The 15,309-nt window shown below is 46.3% G+C and overlaps 1 protein-coding gene across 1 annotated transcript in view; it reads right to left on the bottom strand.

The window, feature by feature from the left end:
- ERGIC1 (endoplasmic reticulum-golgi intermediate compartment 1) overlaps positions 1–15,309 on the bottom strand; it is a 56,691-nt gene that overhangs the window by 30,298 nt on the left and 11,084 nt on the right. Inside the window, exon 2 of the mRNA XM_039701193.1 lies at positions 5,283–5,344. Within this exon, the coding sequence (XP_039557127.1) occupies positions 5,283–5,344 (62 nt within the window). The remainder of the gene's footprint in view (positions 1–5,282; positions 5,345–15,309) is intronic.

Below are 15,309 nucleotides of genomic sequence, written 5' to 3' on the forward strand. Positions count from 1 at the left end.
AAATTATTCCAAGCCCTGAGCAGGGGCATTGAAGCAGCAGTGACAGTCACCCACCCAGGAGGGGCTGGAAGGAAGCACAGCTGTAAATCCTGTGGATCAGGGATGACTGGAGCAGGCAAGGATGTGCCAGCTCAAGGGGACAGGGCTGCAGTGTGTCCCTGTGTTAAATACAATACCCAAATTCACATGAATCACTCACAGAAGGGCAAAGCAGGAACTGACAGCCAGAGCACCATCCCAGCACAACCCCTCCAACCCAGCACAGCCCTCTGTGAAATGACCACTCTGCCAGAGCCACTAATTAGGGTTGAGAAATACATTTAAAAAAAAAAAAAAGCCATGTTCTTCAACTTTATTCCACATGACCTGTACAGCCTGACTGCCCATTCCTTCGGGAAGCTCAAGTAACAACAGGCTGGGAACAATTTTATCACTCCTTGGTAAAGAATGTGAGAGGCAAGGGAAGGAAAGAGGCGCTGAGGGCAAGTACTGAGACAGAGCCTTGAGTGACCTAAAGCCTTGTGCCTCATTCTTCCAGCTCTGAGGAAAGAGAAATGCGTCGCTTCCCCTTCCTCATCAGAGTAATTTCAACTGTGGATTCATTTATTGACCCACTCTGAAGTGCAAGGGATTAACAAAGATGCCAAAAAATCCAGCAGCTAGGAGCAAGAGAGAGATGAAAAAAAGCGCCCAAAGACCAGTAGGAAAACAGGAAGCAAGAATGGATATTAATTCCTGAAGAGAAACCTCAGATGGGCACACAGTTGCTCCCAAGCCTTGGCTGTCAGGACACAGAAGTCACCAGGGCTGTGACCCAGCTGAGCCCTGGCACGGGGCACCAGGAGAAAGCTCTGCTTAAAGCAGAGCAGCAAATTCTTGTGAGAACATCCACACCTACATAAGAGCCCAAAAAAAGAAACCAAGGCAGCACATGAGGAGATCCAGTGTTTGTAGTGCTGATCAGTGACAGAGACACGAGATCTCTGATCTCTGGCAGTTGCAGGGAGAGTGTTTGATGCAGACAACCCTTTTTTCTTCAATCCTTCCCATATTCCTTGCTGCTTGTTATAATCCCATAAAGGCTTTCCACAGCATCAGCCAGACCTTTCTGCTCTCAAGCACTTCTAGGAAAGCCTGCTACCACTAACTCTCTTAACTAAATTCTCTCCCACAGCTTCCTCTCCCTTCCAATTTTTAAACTTCCTTCTCTGCTACTTATATAATCAAAATACCTTCTTTTCCAGTACTTGCTCCCTCAAGTCCATTTTCAGTTCAGCTCTTGCAGTGAAGGTTCGTGACAATACTTACCAAACACAGCACAGTAAAATTCCACTAACCTATATCTAAAAAACCCTGCAAGAATGCCCTGAAGTGCCTGGCAGGGACCGACTTTCAAAGCTCCTCAATGCTTTTCCCAGTCTTCAAACCACAGAGTCAGTTTTGAAGCTGTAAAAGAGAATACTGAGGCTGGACATAAGAGGGGGATATAAAATCATGAGCAGCCTGAAGGAGGTGAGTGGGGAACAACCACTCACTGTCTCTTTCAGTATGGGAACTACATGGAAAGGGGAGGTCAAAAACAAGGGAAGGTTTTCCTTTACACAACTAAATTCTGAGGATTCCTGACTACAGATGCTGAGGTTGCATAAGATATAAAACCTGCTAGGTTACAAAAAGGAATCATACATGCCCTGAGGAAGAAATCCATCGAGGGATACTAAACACAAAGGAAGCTCCAGCTTAGGAAGCTCAGGAGCCAACTGAGCAAAGCCTGGTGAAGTGTTTAACCTGCCCCTCCTGCTCTTTCTCAGCATCTGCTGCAGGACACTGGGAAAGAGGACACTGCACTACTAAACTCTTCCTATACACACACATTTCCAGGGCAGGGGGAGTTTTTGGCATGAGACTCGTGTGCCAGCACTATCAGATACTCTCTCCAGAGGCAGCATTTCTTCAGCTGCAGAACAGGAGCTCCTCTTTCAGCGTGGAGCTGCAGGCACAGATGACAGAATTTATGCACGGGGTGCTTCAGCTGCTCCTTTCACAGAGAAGGCTTTTACCTGCTTCCATGCAAATGTGCAGTCCTTCCACCCACATTTGACAAGTGTATTATATTTGGAAAAGTAGATTAAAGGCTGGGATCAGACAGAATCAAACAATTCATGCACAAAGCTTCGTTAACTGCAGGAGCACGGCGACGTTCCCACAGAGCTCCAACAACATCTGAGACAGGTTTTTTAAAGCTCTAATATGATAACATGATCAATATATCAAAGGTTGCTGCTGTAGACACACTGCTAATCTGCAATCCCAAAAGGATGGGGAACTCTGCCAAGGTTTTGATTCCTGCACTAACCTTTTTGTACTTATCCCTTCCACTACAAACCCCGTGTGAGTACATTCCTGGCTCTGCCTCCCCACCCCACGAGAAATGAGAGAAAGGCAAAGCGTTTAACACATCACACAGACTGAGAACATGGAGCCATGTCTATATTAAGGCATAAAATTAATAGTATTTATTATTCAGTGGAGCAAACTGTTATGAAGCACAAGGAACGGGTCCTGTTACAGGCGCCATGTGAATCATAACTTTGATATTTCCTGATGTGTATTTAAAACTCCAGCCCCCAAACAGCACAGAGTATTTCTGGATAACGTTTCCATGTGTGCATACAACATGTGCATGCAAACTATGCATCCACACCGATGGCTGGGGAGCAGGATGGTGCCAGCAGCTGCCTGGGCTGCAGGCTCCCCTCCAGAGCCCCACTGCTCCTGTCCAGCCAGATGCCAACTGTCAGCCAGCCAGGAGTGCTGCTGCTGCCTCTGTACCCAAACATGGCCAGGCTGTCACCACGTCTGTCACAGTGGCACCACAGACATGCTACACACCTGCAAAAACTGGTGGAAGAGGGACAACAGCACGACAGGGATGCTGCCTGAAGAAGGGAGTTTTATTGAGGAAAAGGAATGAGTGACTTCTACACACTTCCCAGAGAAGTCCACAGCAGTGGCTGTGTTGTTCTGGACAAACCTCACTATAAGTAAATTCTTGGTTTCTTCACTCCTAAAAAAAAAAAATTGTTTGTAGCTGAGTGGCTTGCACACAGATCTGAAGTACCTTGTATGCAGCGTTCACTGCAAATTTGGGAATTAAAAATCCACACCTAAGAAAGCCTCAATAACTCCAGCTGGCTCTGAGCTTGCTCATGTTTGAGATCACCTGCTCTTCTCCCTCAAAATCCCCCAACACTCTCTCTTAGCTGCTTCTTCCCTGAGAGCCTTGGCCCCTTCAGCCCTGGTGAGCAGAGCTGTTCTCTTCCACCTCTTTTCTTCTGTAATCTGATCTGTGCCTTCTTCCCTAATGAACCTCAACCTTTGTTTTTGAAAATAGACCTTTATACAATCCAAAAGCCACAGTTGAAACCCTGCAGTAAGTCCATTCCTATTCCAGAAAGCCTTCAGCACCAGAAGTGATACTGAACTAAGGTTTCATCAGAAATCATATGGAAAAGGCCTAAATTAATAGTTGGATATCATGGACTATTTTATATCTGCTCTGTAAAATTTGGAGGACTTAAAGAAAGCCAAAATAAAGTTGCAGTCACAGTAATTCCACATGACTACTAAAATCTAAGAGCTTTTTTGAGAGGCAGAACCTTCTCCTGCACTCAAGCTCCCAGTGTTAACACAGGCTGACTTCCCTAAAGCAATTTTTCACCAGGTCATGCAACCTTCCCAGGCTTCCAACTGGCCTGGCAAGGGGCTGGTCTCATCCATGGCCTCCTACAACACCTAAGATTAGTGGCTTTCAAATTACAAGCCACAGGCTTGGTCAGACAGAAAAAAGCCCATTAGAAAAGCTGCTCACAAGATCCTCACAGGCAAAGCCACCAGTTTGTTGGCTGCCTGTGGGGTTCAGAAGCTTCTATCAGGCTGCCTAAAAACACTGTGAGAAAAAGAAGGAGAACCAGTTAGAGAAGAAAATCAAAGCCTGAGAAGCTGTAAATAACAATAGAGAAAAATAAGTCAACTAATAATTGTAAGAGTCACAACCTTGAAGCCTTCCCACAAGAGACTTATCACTTGAGCTGTTTACTGCAGATCTGAAAGCCTAAACTCTGGTGGCCTTTGATGGTTTTTTTTGCTTCTAAAATACTCTTTTGCAGGTGATTCATAACAAGAGAAATTCTCAAAGGGAGCCCAGTGGCAGTGTGGGAACTCTTAGTTTCCAAAACAGAAGAGAAGGCAGGATCACTCACAAGTTCAAAGTGTTCTTTCAAAACACTAAATCTCATCCGCCCCTGAATTCCCAAACAGTTTGAGTCAAGCTCTTTGTTCACAACTTCAGCAAACCCACATGGGAGTTGGGATACAAGTAATTCAGTGGCCAGGAGAACTCAGGGGACAAGGACTCTGAAGGTAAATATTTAGGGAGAAGCGTAATCTTCACAGAACACAGGATAGCTGAGCTGGCAGGGACTTCTCTGGAGCCCATCCCATCCAACTCCCCTGCTCTGAGCAGGTTGCTCAGGGCCAGCTCTGGTTGTTTGGAGCATCCCCAAGGACAGAGACTCCACACCACCCTGGACAACCTGTTCTTCAACCATGCTCACAGCCAGGAGTTTCTCCAGCTCACAGAGGGCTTTCCTTTGTGTCCTGATTCACTGGCACTGACTCAGTCCTGCGTGCTGTCACCAAGGGATGTGACATCACTCACGTCAGCAGTGACACACAAGACTACTGACCCATCTACCAGCATGGCTGAGTGGGGCACAGCTCCCTGATCAAAGGAAGTCCCTGCTCAGAGGGACAGGAAAGCTGCATGAGCAGGGTAATGACAGGATCAGGCCCGGCAGGATCAGCCTGATCAATGTTTACCAAGCCCTCTGCCCAGCCAGCTCGCTGCACATAATTGTGTGAAATGGCATTACTCAGCCTGCAGCCTCCCTCAGGAGCAGGAAGGAAGGAAAAGGGGCCCAAGGCAAGAGATGTGTATCAGCCAAAGTCTGTGTATTGATACATGGCAGTGAGAGTGGATCCCTATCAGTGGCTGGAGCTGGAGGCTCTTTAGGGCCCCTTCCAACCCAAACCATGCTTCAATTCTGAATTCACACAAACCATTCCACTGTTTGATGGGCAGAACAAGCTGCCTCAGCAACAAAGGACACCCTTTCCAATGTTTAACATCCCTTTAAAAGAATTCTCTGCAGACAGAGAGGCCAAACAATCTTTAATTTTAGACCAGGGCTATGCAAGGACATGAAAAAGAAGTTACTTACTAATGGCCCCTGTGTAGGTTGGCTGTGTCAGGTCTTTTGGCACCTTCCTGTAGATGTCAAACCTGAAAGAGGAAAAGCACCAGCCATGAAACAGGTGGAACATTTCAATACATTTCATGCCCCCACAGGGATGAACGATGCTGGAGTTTTTTCCATCCAGCTTTCCAACAACATTTTTTCAGTAGGCAGGAGGATATGGGAAGGAAAAACAAAACAAAAAAACCCTTTTCTTTTGTACAATTATGTAACTGTGCTCTGTCTTGGCTCCCATTTCCAAAGCACTTCCCTCCCCCTCCCTGCTGTGGATCTGTGCAATCTGAACGGTGAGAGCAGCCAGGCAAGAAGTCATGCTGGACAAATTTATAGACCACTGTAAAAAGAAAAGGATACTCTACAGACTCCTGAATAAAAAACCCAGTAAAACACAACCTGTATTGCCCCTTGTCATTTATACCCAGCAAAGCCAAAACCAGACAACCCCTAAGTCAGAAACCCAGGTGCTGAGACCAAAAAACATCCCTTGGTCATTGGATACAGCAACAGAAATGAACCCAACAGGTTTGTTCCTCCCCCAGCAAAGTCCAGTTTAATATTAGCCCGTTGTTTTGATTCAGTCATAGTTTTTAATATCCACAGGGCTCAGCTTTGCTATTTTAAACTGCCCATGGTTAAACTCTCCCTGCCCTCGTGTGTTAGCTACACTTCCTACCACCTTGTGTTCCTGCACGCCCAACCGCACTGCAGCTCTGACATCAGCTTTTCCATCACTCCATAAAAATTAATTAATGCATTAAAAACACCCACCCAGCCACCCTAAAGAAGGAAGTGACCGCTTCTCCCTAAAAATAGACTTTTTTGGATATGCCACAAGTGGGTGAGAGCTGATGCTTTTTCCAGCCCCGGAGAGGGCTTCCAAATTCCCAGTCCACACTGCACCGAGATGAGACACCCCTGTGTTTATTCAGGAGCTCCTACTACACCAAATACTTTACTGGGAGTTTAAAAACTAGAAAACTCTTCTGTAGTCTTCAACTGCTGAGGTAGCTCTGAGGAACTGCATGAACAAAACAGCTTTTGCCTTGCAGGAGATCAGAAGGACACTGCGCTTCACTCAGGAGCTGAAGCTGGAGGAAGGAAGGGAAGAAAGGGAATGGAGAGCAGGTAGAAATTTATTTCAGCTGCCCAGCTGGAGTCCTGAATAAGCTGTGCCATCACTTAACACCCCAACAACCCTCTGTGAGACACCTGACAGCACAGGAGCTGTGTTTTCATCACCCCTCTCACTGCTGTCTCCTAAACACACCAGCAATATTCCCCAACCAAACAATCCATGTATGGTTTTCCAGCTGCCCTGAGAACATCTGGAAAGTGCTGTTTGCATTCTTTCCACATCCACTGAAGCATCAGGATGGTGAAAGAACCCAAAGTAGCTGATGACATCATGGTCTCACAGGCAGAGGAAGCTGTTGCTCTCCCAGCCCATTAAATGCTGAAAGCTGGCGTCGTCTGGCCAAAGTCACAATAATAGATCAACAAGGCTAAAAAAGCTGAGAGAGAAAGAGGGAGACAGAGCACGTGAACACCAGGAGCTGCTGAGTGTGAGCCAACACTCAGAAATAGGAAACAGCTCCAGGCTGGATTCAGTAAAAACAGCAGCGTGTGGATACTATAAAAGGAAGTTTGTTCTCACCATCAGAAATATTTACTAGTATTGAAATGATGGCACATCACAGCTTTAAAAGAAGAAATAATCCAGCTTTTTAAACAGCTCACTGGAAAGCTGATGTCATATGAGGCAGAGTTCTCTCCTCTGAGATTATCATTTCATCACATAAGTGACACCCAACACCACAAAGTAACTTTTCCATGGCCTAAGTAAGCTTGGATTAGGCAGAGACACTACAAAAAGTGCTCGATTCAGGTTTTATGGATGGAAGCAGAAGCTTGAAGGATGACATCCAGAACCTGACCAAGCAGAAGGGAAGGGAAGATGTATTAAAGCTTGCACAAGGATGCTGGAATGATCACAACAATCAAAAAAGACAAGTTTGGGATAAGAGGCAAACACTGTTCGTTAGATTTTGCTCACTGATGTGTGACACCAATAAATCTAAATGATCACCAGCCCAAAAGAAAAAGGACTGGCTATGTGCAAGTCTCCTGGCAGAACAATCAATTGCTTGGAAAAGACATGTTCTGAGCTAGGAGGGTTTGTAATCTGGAACAGGAACAACAGTACTCAGGGTTCCAGGCAACTTCTCATCCGATACTGGACCCAATTTACACAATTTCATTAGTCTGATCCCTGTTGGTGAAAACAGCAGTGGGGTTGTGCACTCAGAGAAGGGCAAGGGAAAGCCCAAATGGCATCAAAGTTGAGGAGAATGATGGGAGATGGCATGGCCAGGACAAAGAGCTACCTTCTTCACTCTATTTAAACTCCAAGTTAGAAGATATGAAATGTAAAGGATTCAATGACAGCTTGAAAAGTATGTTTGTGAGACACCAGAGAGATCAAATGCTAGCAATGAGGACAGAAGCCCAAATAAGGGTTCACTAATTACATATATTATAAAAATAAGTAAATCAAGCAAACGTCTCAAACAAATCTGTGAAGTTGACAAAAGTTATTGTAACAGGAGACCCAAAACCCCAAGAAATGAGAGATTTGTGGAAGGCTTCATTAATTACACATAATATAAAAATAAATAAATCAAGCAAAAATCTCAAATCTCTGAAGTTGACAAGAGTTATTGTAACAGGAGACCCAAAACCCCAAGAAATGAGAGATTTGTGGCAGCTCCTATCAGACCTAAGGGTCAAAAATCTGCCTCCACTAGAAAAACCTTTCTCCTTTTGCCACTGGCTCCTTGCCTACCTCCCAGAACTGAAAGCAATTCCAGGAGAGCACTTACACTGTCCTGGGAAGAGAAAAGAATGAGGATTAGACACCAGAGATGATTTGTAATGCACAAGGGAGGAGCTGTGAGCATGGCAGAGGGGAACAGGTTTTACCTGCCCTCAGGTCAGACGTTCCTGCAGCAAAAATTCCAACCAGCCTCCAGGTTCCTGAGGCATTGGTCACTCGGAGGAGTATTTGTAGCCTGGGAACAGAGAGGAACCTTGTGCTGTGTTGCAAGAGCTGCCTCGCTGCTGTAGCCAAAGCAGTGGAAGGTGTGAGCAATGCTGCAGGGAGCCTGGAGTGCAGAGGGGCTGCACTGCCAGCTCACAGGGCACACACACCCTGTGCCACCCTGAGCATCCACTGGCAGAGGCTGGGGGTCATCTTTCGTGACCAGGAGGAGCCAGGGTGTAGATTTACAACTGCTCAGTGAACTCCCTTAACCTGCAGCTCACGCTGCTTTAGGAAGGGAGACATCACTTCACACTCCCACAGCAGGCACATGTGCATTTTCCACTGCACCTTGTTTATATTTAGCTTTTGGCAAGTTTCTTCCTCCCCTCAGAAAGGCGAGACTTGTAAGGAGAAGTTGTATCTTTGAGTTGATCAATTAACATCGTTTCAGAGTGGAAACAACAAACTTGCTGCTAGGAAAGCTCTTCCTCCAGGTCATACACATTCTCATAAAGGGAAGGCTGGGCCTTGCAATTCCAGAATATGAGGCTAAAGATAGAGTTAGGCTGTCATCAGAACAACAAAGGAATTTCCTGACACATCTAGAGTGTCTTTGCTTTCAATGGAGAGCAGGGCTGCAAACACAGAAATAAAAAAAGCCCGTTTGGAAATGTCAGAGCTTTGCAGGAACCAACATCCATAACTAACATAAGGGAATGCTACAATGGTTTTTTATCAATCCAAGAGTTGAAAGGACACGGCAAAAAAAACTTTCTCACCTTCCTGGTGGGAATGTCAACAAACTGGTAAAGCAACACCACAGAGATGAGCAAGGCCATTCCTAAGTAGGTTCAAACAGAATTCACAAATCTTTGTGTGATTAAGGCAGGTCAGGGGCAGAACTCCAGCTCTCTGATGGACAGGAGTGCCAAAGTCCTGGAAAGAGTGAGGTGAGATCGAGGTGGTGACCTCAAAGGAGCCAAACAAAAGGGTGGCACATTTCAAGTGCCAGCAAGTGTCAGAAGGATTTCAAAAGCTGTACCTACACTAATATGGGCTGCTGCTACTCAAGATTTTTTTTTCTTCAGAGAGAAGTGTATCATAGAATCACACAATGGTTTGGGCTGGAAGGGAGCTTAAAGCTCATCCAGTGCCACTCCTTGCCATGGGCAGGGACACAATCCACTATCCCAGGTGACTCCAAACCTGTCCAGCCTGGCCTTGGGCACTGCCAGGGATCCAGGGGCAGCCACAGCTGCCCTGGGCACTGTGCCAGGGCCTCCCCACCCTCACAGGGAAGAATTTTTTCCTAATACCCAATCTAACCCTACTCTCTGTCAATTTGAAGCCATTCCCCCCTGTCCTGTCACTCCAGGTCCTTGTAAAATTCTCTCTCCATCTTTCTGCAGCTCCTTCAGGCAGTGTGAGGCCACAATTGTGTCACCCCAAAGCTTCTCCTGTCCAGGTGAACAATCCCACCTCTCCCAGCCTTTCCTCCCATCCTGGTGCCTCCTCTGGGCTCTCTCCAGCAGCTCCAGCTCCTTGCTGGGCTGGGGCAGCTCTGCAGGTGGGCTCTCACCTGAGCTGTGACTGCCAGTGCTGGGTGAGCTGCAGGGAGGGCAGAGGACCCCAACACTGCAGTTTTTTTCTTGAGTTGATGCTTCAGCTGCCTCCCCTGAGCGGAGGATGAGCTCACTCCCCCAGCAGGAGCTGCCTGCCAGGGCTTTATGTACACTTGAACAGTTTCAAGTTTGGACCCGAAATATTTCAGGAAATGAAGTAATAAATACATTATTTCACTGACGATTTCCACACCTCCAAACAGAAGAATCCTCTCTGACTTCTCTGGAATCTGAAAAGAGCTTTTTTAACAACTCTGTAAGACGCTGTTAAGTTTTTCATGAACAAGAAGCAAAGAATGTGAGGCAATAAAAAAAACCCCAACAACTTTTAAGTAGAACTAACTAGACAATGGTTAAATTCAAATGCCCTGTAGCAAAGGGAAACTGATACCCAAAGTAGCTCATGTCAGAGAAGGAAAAACACTAATTCCTCCTTCAGTTTCCAGCAGTTGCCCATCCCTCCCTGGCACAAAGACAGGAGGGGTGCCATGGTACCCAGGCTGAATTTCTCCCAAAATTTCTGTGTGGAGTCCCTGCAAAGACCCAGCAGAAGCTCTGGAGTGAGCAGAGTGGAATGTCCTTATGTACCATTCTCCAAGGTCTGGTTTTACTGATTTACCTGAGGGACCAGGAAAAGGCTGCTCTGGAGCTCTTGGGCTGTATTTTGGATTCCAGTTAATCAAGCAGCACTGTAACACACTCTCATGTGGCACTTGGTCACAGAACAGAACATGGGCACTGTAAATCCACAGCAAAAAGATCAATTTTTGTCCCTTTCCAGAAATTAATGCTCACAGACAGGGGAAAATGGTTTTGTTCTTCAGGCAGATGATGTTATTCCCCAGGAGAACCAAATATTTAAAGATCAGTCTTCTTTTTGAAGCATACTGGCTCTATTGCAGGTACTTCAGCACATCCTGACAGTTAGAGGCCGTGAGCATTCACTACAACAAATTACATTTTTATGTCAGAGATGATTAAGAAAAAATGAAAACCCAACCAGTATCATGGCTGACATTCCACTTTTAGCAGGTCAGTGGTGGTGTAAATACACCATTGTCATCTTGGCTCAGCAGAAAGGGTCCATGGCTGTGATTCACCCAGAAGAATGTGGGTGTTGAAACAACACTTGGTTCTCCACCTCCCATGCTCACCAGCTTGGAGAAGTGACATCTATTTTTCAGCAGATACCACATTTGGAGCTGAGGTCACTAATTCCTGGTGACATTACTCACTCAGTAACGAGTCCAGTGTGGAGTGAACAACTACCTTAATTTCATTACACATCAGTAGCTTTGAGATCTCTCTGAATAAATGAGACTGGTGCTGCTGAACCAATTTGTTTCACTAACAAAAAACTTGAAGCGACTTGCAGGGACAACACATTTTCCAGCAAAACCAGAATTCACTATGAAGCTAATCAAACACCTGGCAATTCTCCAGCAGAAGTGACTGAACTACACAAAGGGGGAATTATCAAACACAGAGAGAAAAGTCAACTTTGAGGGTGTGGAATCTCCCTCACTGGGGATATTCCAGAATTGTCTGGATGTAAAAGGTTGGACCAGTGACCCACGGTGGTCCTTTCCAACCAGACCCATGCTGGTGATTCTGAAAAAAGGGATTTAGGGTCAGTAGAAATGCCATCCCTGATTGTTTCCTTCTTGGTAAGAAACATGACTTCCCTGAGAAAGGGAAGGGCTGCAGGCTGAAAAAGAGAAAGGCAAGACAACTATAACACATAGACATGGGGTGGAAATAAAGGATAATACACCTTTCCAGGCTGAGATGGCTTCCTGATCAACAAAAACCCTCACTCAAGGGCTCCAGTTGAAAAGAGCACGAAGAAGCAAAGAAATAACACCCCCTTTCTTCAGCCCTTCAGTGAGAGGCGGATTTGGGCAGTACCACTCAGACTTCTGTGGAGATCCCTCTTCTCACACAGAATTGATGTATCTGCAGTACAATTAATTCACTCCCAAGGCAGGAGGCAGGAATGAGTCTGTCCCTTTGAAAACAGGGCTGTCACACCAAAACCACTCTCCTTTTTTTGCTCTAAAGCTTGCACAGCAGATAACACTGAATTTTTAGGCAATTTTCTCTGCTCTCTGAAGTGAAAGAAGACTAAGTTGGCCTTTGAGAAGCTTTTTCATGCCAGAACTTTCCTTGCCACTGCACAGGGAATACAAGTGGGTTAAAGCAGTTACCAAACCTTGTTTACCCTTTGTTTGTTTGCTGGTGATGCCCCTCCCCACTGATCAGCAAGAGCTGCAAACTGCAGATAAACTCCAGTGAAATATTGCTGCTGGTTTCCCCCATTTGTCAAGTCCCCCTTGCAAAGGGGAACAGAGCATGGCTGCAAACCTCGGATCTCAAGAAAGCATGAGGTCACTATTTCTCCACACACACCAATTCCTGACTAAACAAAGAGCTTGCCTGTGCTTTACGAAGTCCACTCATTGCACACTCACCAGTTACAACATGGAAGAGAGAATTTCTACTGTTACATGCTGTACTTGTCATGTTCGAGAAATGACACACAGGCATTAAGTTTTAAAAACCTCAGTCTTGAAAAAAAAAAGGTGCTTTTTGTCAGAAGATAAAGTACTCTATTTGTTACACTGGTTTTCTTCTTCAGGTGGATAGAAAAACTGCTGCATTGTGCATTTCTGGGAATATTCATTCAAAACAACAATCCCAGATGGCTTTTGATGAAAAAAACATCAAAAAATTATAGCACTGTGGAAGATACACAGAGAGCAAGGCAGGTGCCAAACAGCCCTGGACAGTTAAGCCTATGCAGCACCAATTTGGTTTGTGATAAGAGTCACTTTGAGGCAGGTCTGTCTGATAACAGGCTTGAAAACATCCACTGCCTTTTCTGTGAGAGCGTCTGTCATTCAGACATTCTAAACAAATTTGGTTTTGGGCCACATCCCTCAGAATTACACAAGCCTCTCTAATTACTTCATGTAGATATCAGTGAATCCAGCCAACTACAATTTCTATTTAAGTGCCTTTAAAGAGACAAATTATCCTCAGCTCTGAGGATTAGTTTTCCCTGGAGATAAGGACATAACCTTGGGATTTGTCACTCAAAACACTTCTGTTCTTCCTCTTCCCATTTCTTATCTGCCTCCCTGAACCTCTTTGTTGTTGTACTGAGCAGAGATGGTTGGTTCCATCCCCTTTATTTGGGTTCCCCACAGGACCTACAGACCTGGTGCAGAGACAACCAGCTCTTCCCACAAGATTTGTGTAACTGGGTCTATTTTGAAGTTTGATTTCACGACAGAACAACTGCAGTGGCAATTCAGGAAACCAAGGCAGGTGTGAAGCAAGAAGAGAATGAGAAACCTCAGCCCCACTTGAGGAAACACATCTGAGTGCTCGTGAAATGAGCTGGAACAATGGTTCTGGAGAGTCTCTCCCCATCCCACCACACAGCTTTGTTTCCTCATATTCCTGCTGCTCCCACCTCTGGAAGACCCTTTCCTAGAGACAGCAGAAAAGTTTATGGACTACGATTCATTCAGTAGCTGCTACTATTAAGGCTCTTAGCAGAGATACCAATTACAGCTGAGAATCCACTTTGCATAAAACACTTCATCATTTTTAAGGAGGACATGGGGAAGCAGGGAGAAACTCAGTCATGGTAAATATAACTTGGATTAAGTCCATCTGACATTCAAAGATGACTGTGCACAAACAGGCTCCATTTTCTCTCTCCAGGAACACTTCAGAGGAGGTTGGTGTTAAAAAGGGGCGATCAGAGTTTAACCACCCTGTCTCAGCAGCTTCCCTTCTCCCCTTCCTCAAATCAATGCAGCTTGGAGGCAGAAGGGGAGGAAAATGTTGATTATTTTCAATGTGAATTTATGGTATCAAAAGGAAGCTCAGCGTGCTGTCAGAGCAAGATCATTCAGGCTGGAGACACGAATGGAAACGCCCTGGCTTTAATCCCCAGTGGTATTTCTAGAGAAACCTTCCCACCAGAGGCATGCTGCTGAGTGACAAAGAGCATTTTTATCTGTGTGCTCTGCTGACTTCACAGGCAGCTTCTCTGCTCATCTCAGCAAAGCCTGAGAATTAGAAGTGCCCAAGAGAAAACGTGGCTCCCTCCAGCTTGGGCACGGTGGGGTCTGTGATCAGATCTGGAACACTCAGGGATGGCATCCCCCACTCTCTCCCCAGCATCCAACACAAATATGAAGTAAAGCAGATCCTCGGGCTGTAACTTCTGGATCGGGAATGGACACTTGGAGCTCCTGGGACCGGTGGAGGCTGAGGAGCTGAGGAAGGGCCTGGAGCATCTCAGTGCGCAGGAGAGGCTGAGGGAGCTGGGGCTGCTCAGCCTGGAGAGGAGCCCCAGCTGAGAGGGGCCTCAGCCCTGGGTGTTCCTGAGTGTCCCTGTCCATCCCTGTGTCCCTCTGTCCATCCCTGTGTCCCTCTGTCCATCCCTGTGTCCCCCTGTCCATCCCTGTGTGCACAGGGCAGAGCAGGCCCAGCCCTGCCCCAGGCCCAGCCATGGCCCCAGAGCCCCGGGCAGGGCCTGAGCCCAGCAATTCCCCTCAGAGGAGGCAGAACTGCTGCCCTGGGCAGTGCCAGCCCTGAGCAGAGCCCAGAGGGGCTCTGGGGTCTCGTTCCAGAGCAGGCTGGACACTGCTGTGCCCTGAGCCCGGGGACGGCCCTGCTGGAGCGGGGAGGTGGCACCAGGGACCCTCTGTGCCCTTCCAGCCTGGCCATTCCGTGGAACTGCTGCCCCCAGGCTTGATCTCTTCAGACAGACCAAAAGAGAAACTGAGATGGCATAGAGAATACTCCAGAGTTACTGAAAAAAAAAAAAAGATTTTAAATAAAACTCCAATCTCTTAGCTAAGAGCTTCCAACATGTTTAACAGGCAGCAACTGTTCTTCTGTTTCCTTGGGTCACTGCTTCCAAACAATGACTTTGGGATAATTCATCCCTGCTTGTCAACAAAGCTGCTGGGCACCAGGAGCCCAAGCACACCAGCTGAGGAGCACAAGCCATCAGGTGGCTTTTAAGCTCTTCAGAGGTCATCAAGCTCTAAATAAAACCAAGCAGGCTTAGACACAGTCTCACTCCACCAAAAGCAGGCAGGTACTTCTATCAGAACAGACTTTTCTGGCTTCATTCCCTCCTACAAAGCACATCAGACACTCGTGGTAAGATCTTGAAAAGCAAAGCTGTTACTTCTGTAAAATGAATAAATCTAAAGCCACCAATTTAGCTTTCAATGTGACAGCTCAAGCTGAGGGGAAATACAGAGGTAGAACAAACACCACAGCTGTGTCAGGTTTGCACACA

Source organism: Passer montanus, unplaced genomic scaffold (assembly GCF_014805655.1).
Source record: "Passer montanus isolate IOZ18808 unplaced genomic scaffold, ASM1480565v1 scaffold15, whole genome shotgun sequence".
Classification (NCBI taxonomy): domain Eukaryota; kingdom Metazoa; phylum Chordata; class Aves; order Passeriformes; family Passeridae; genus Passer; species Passer montanus.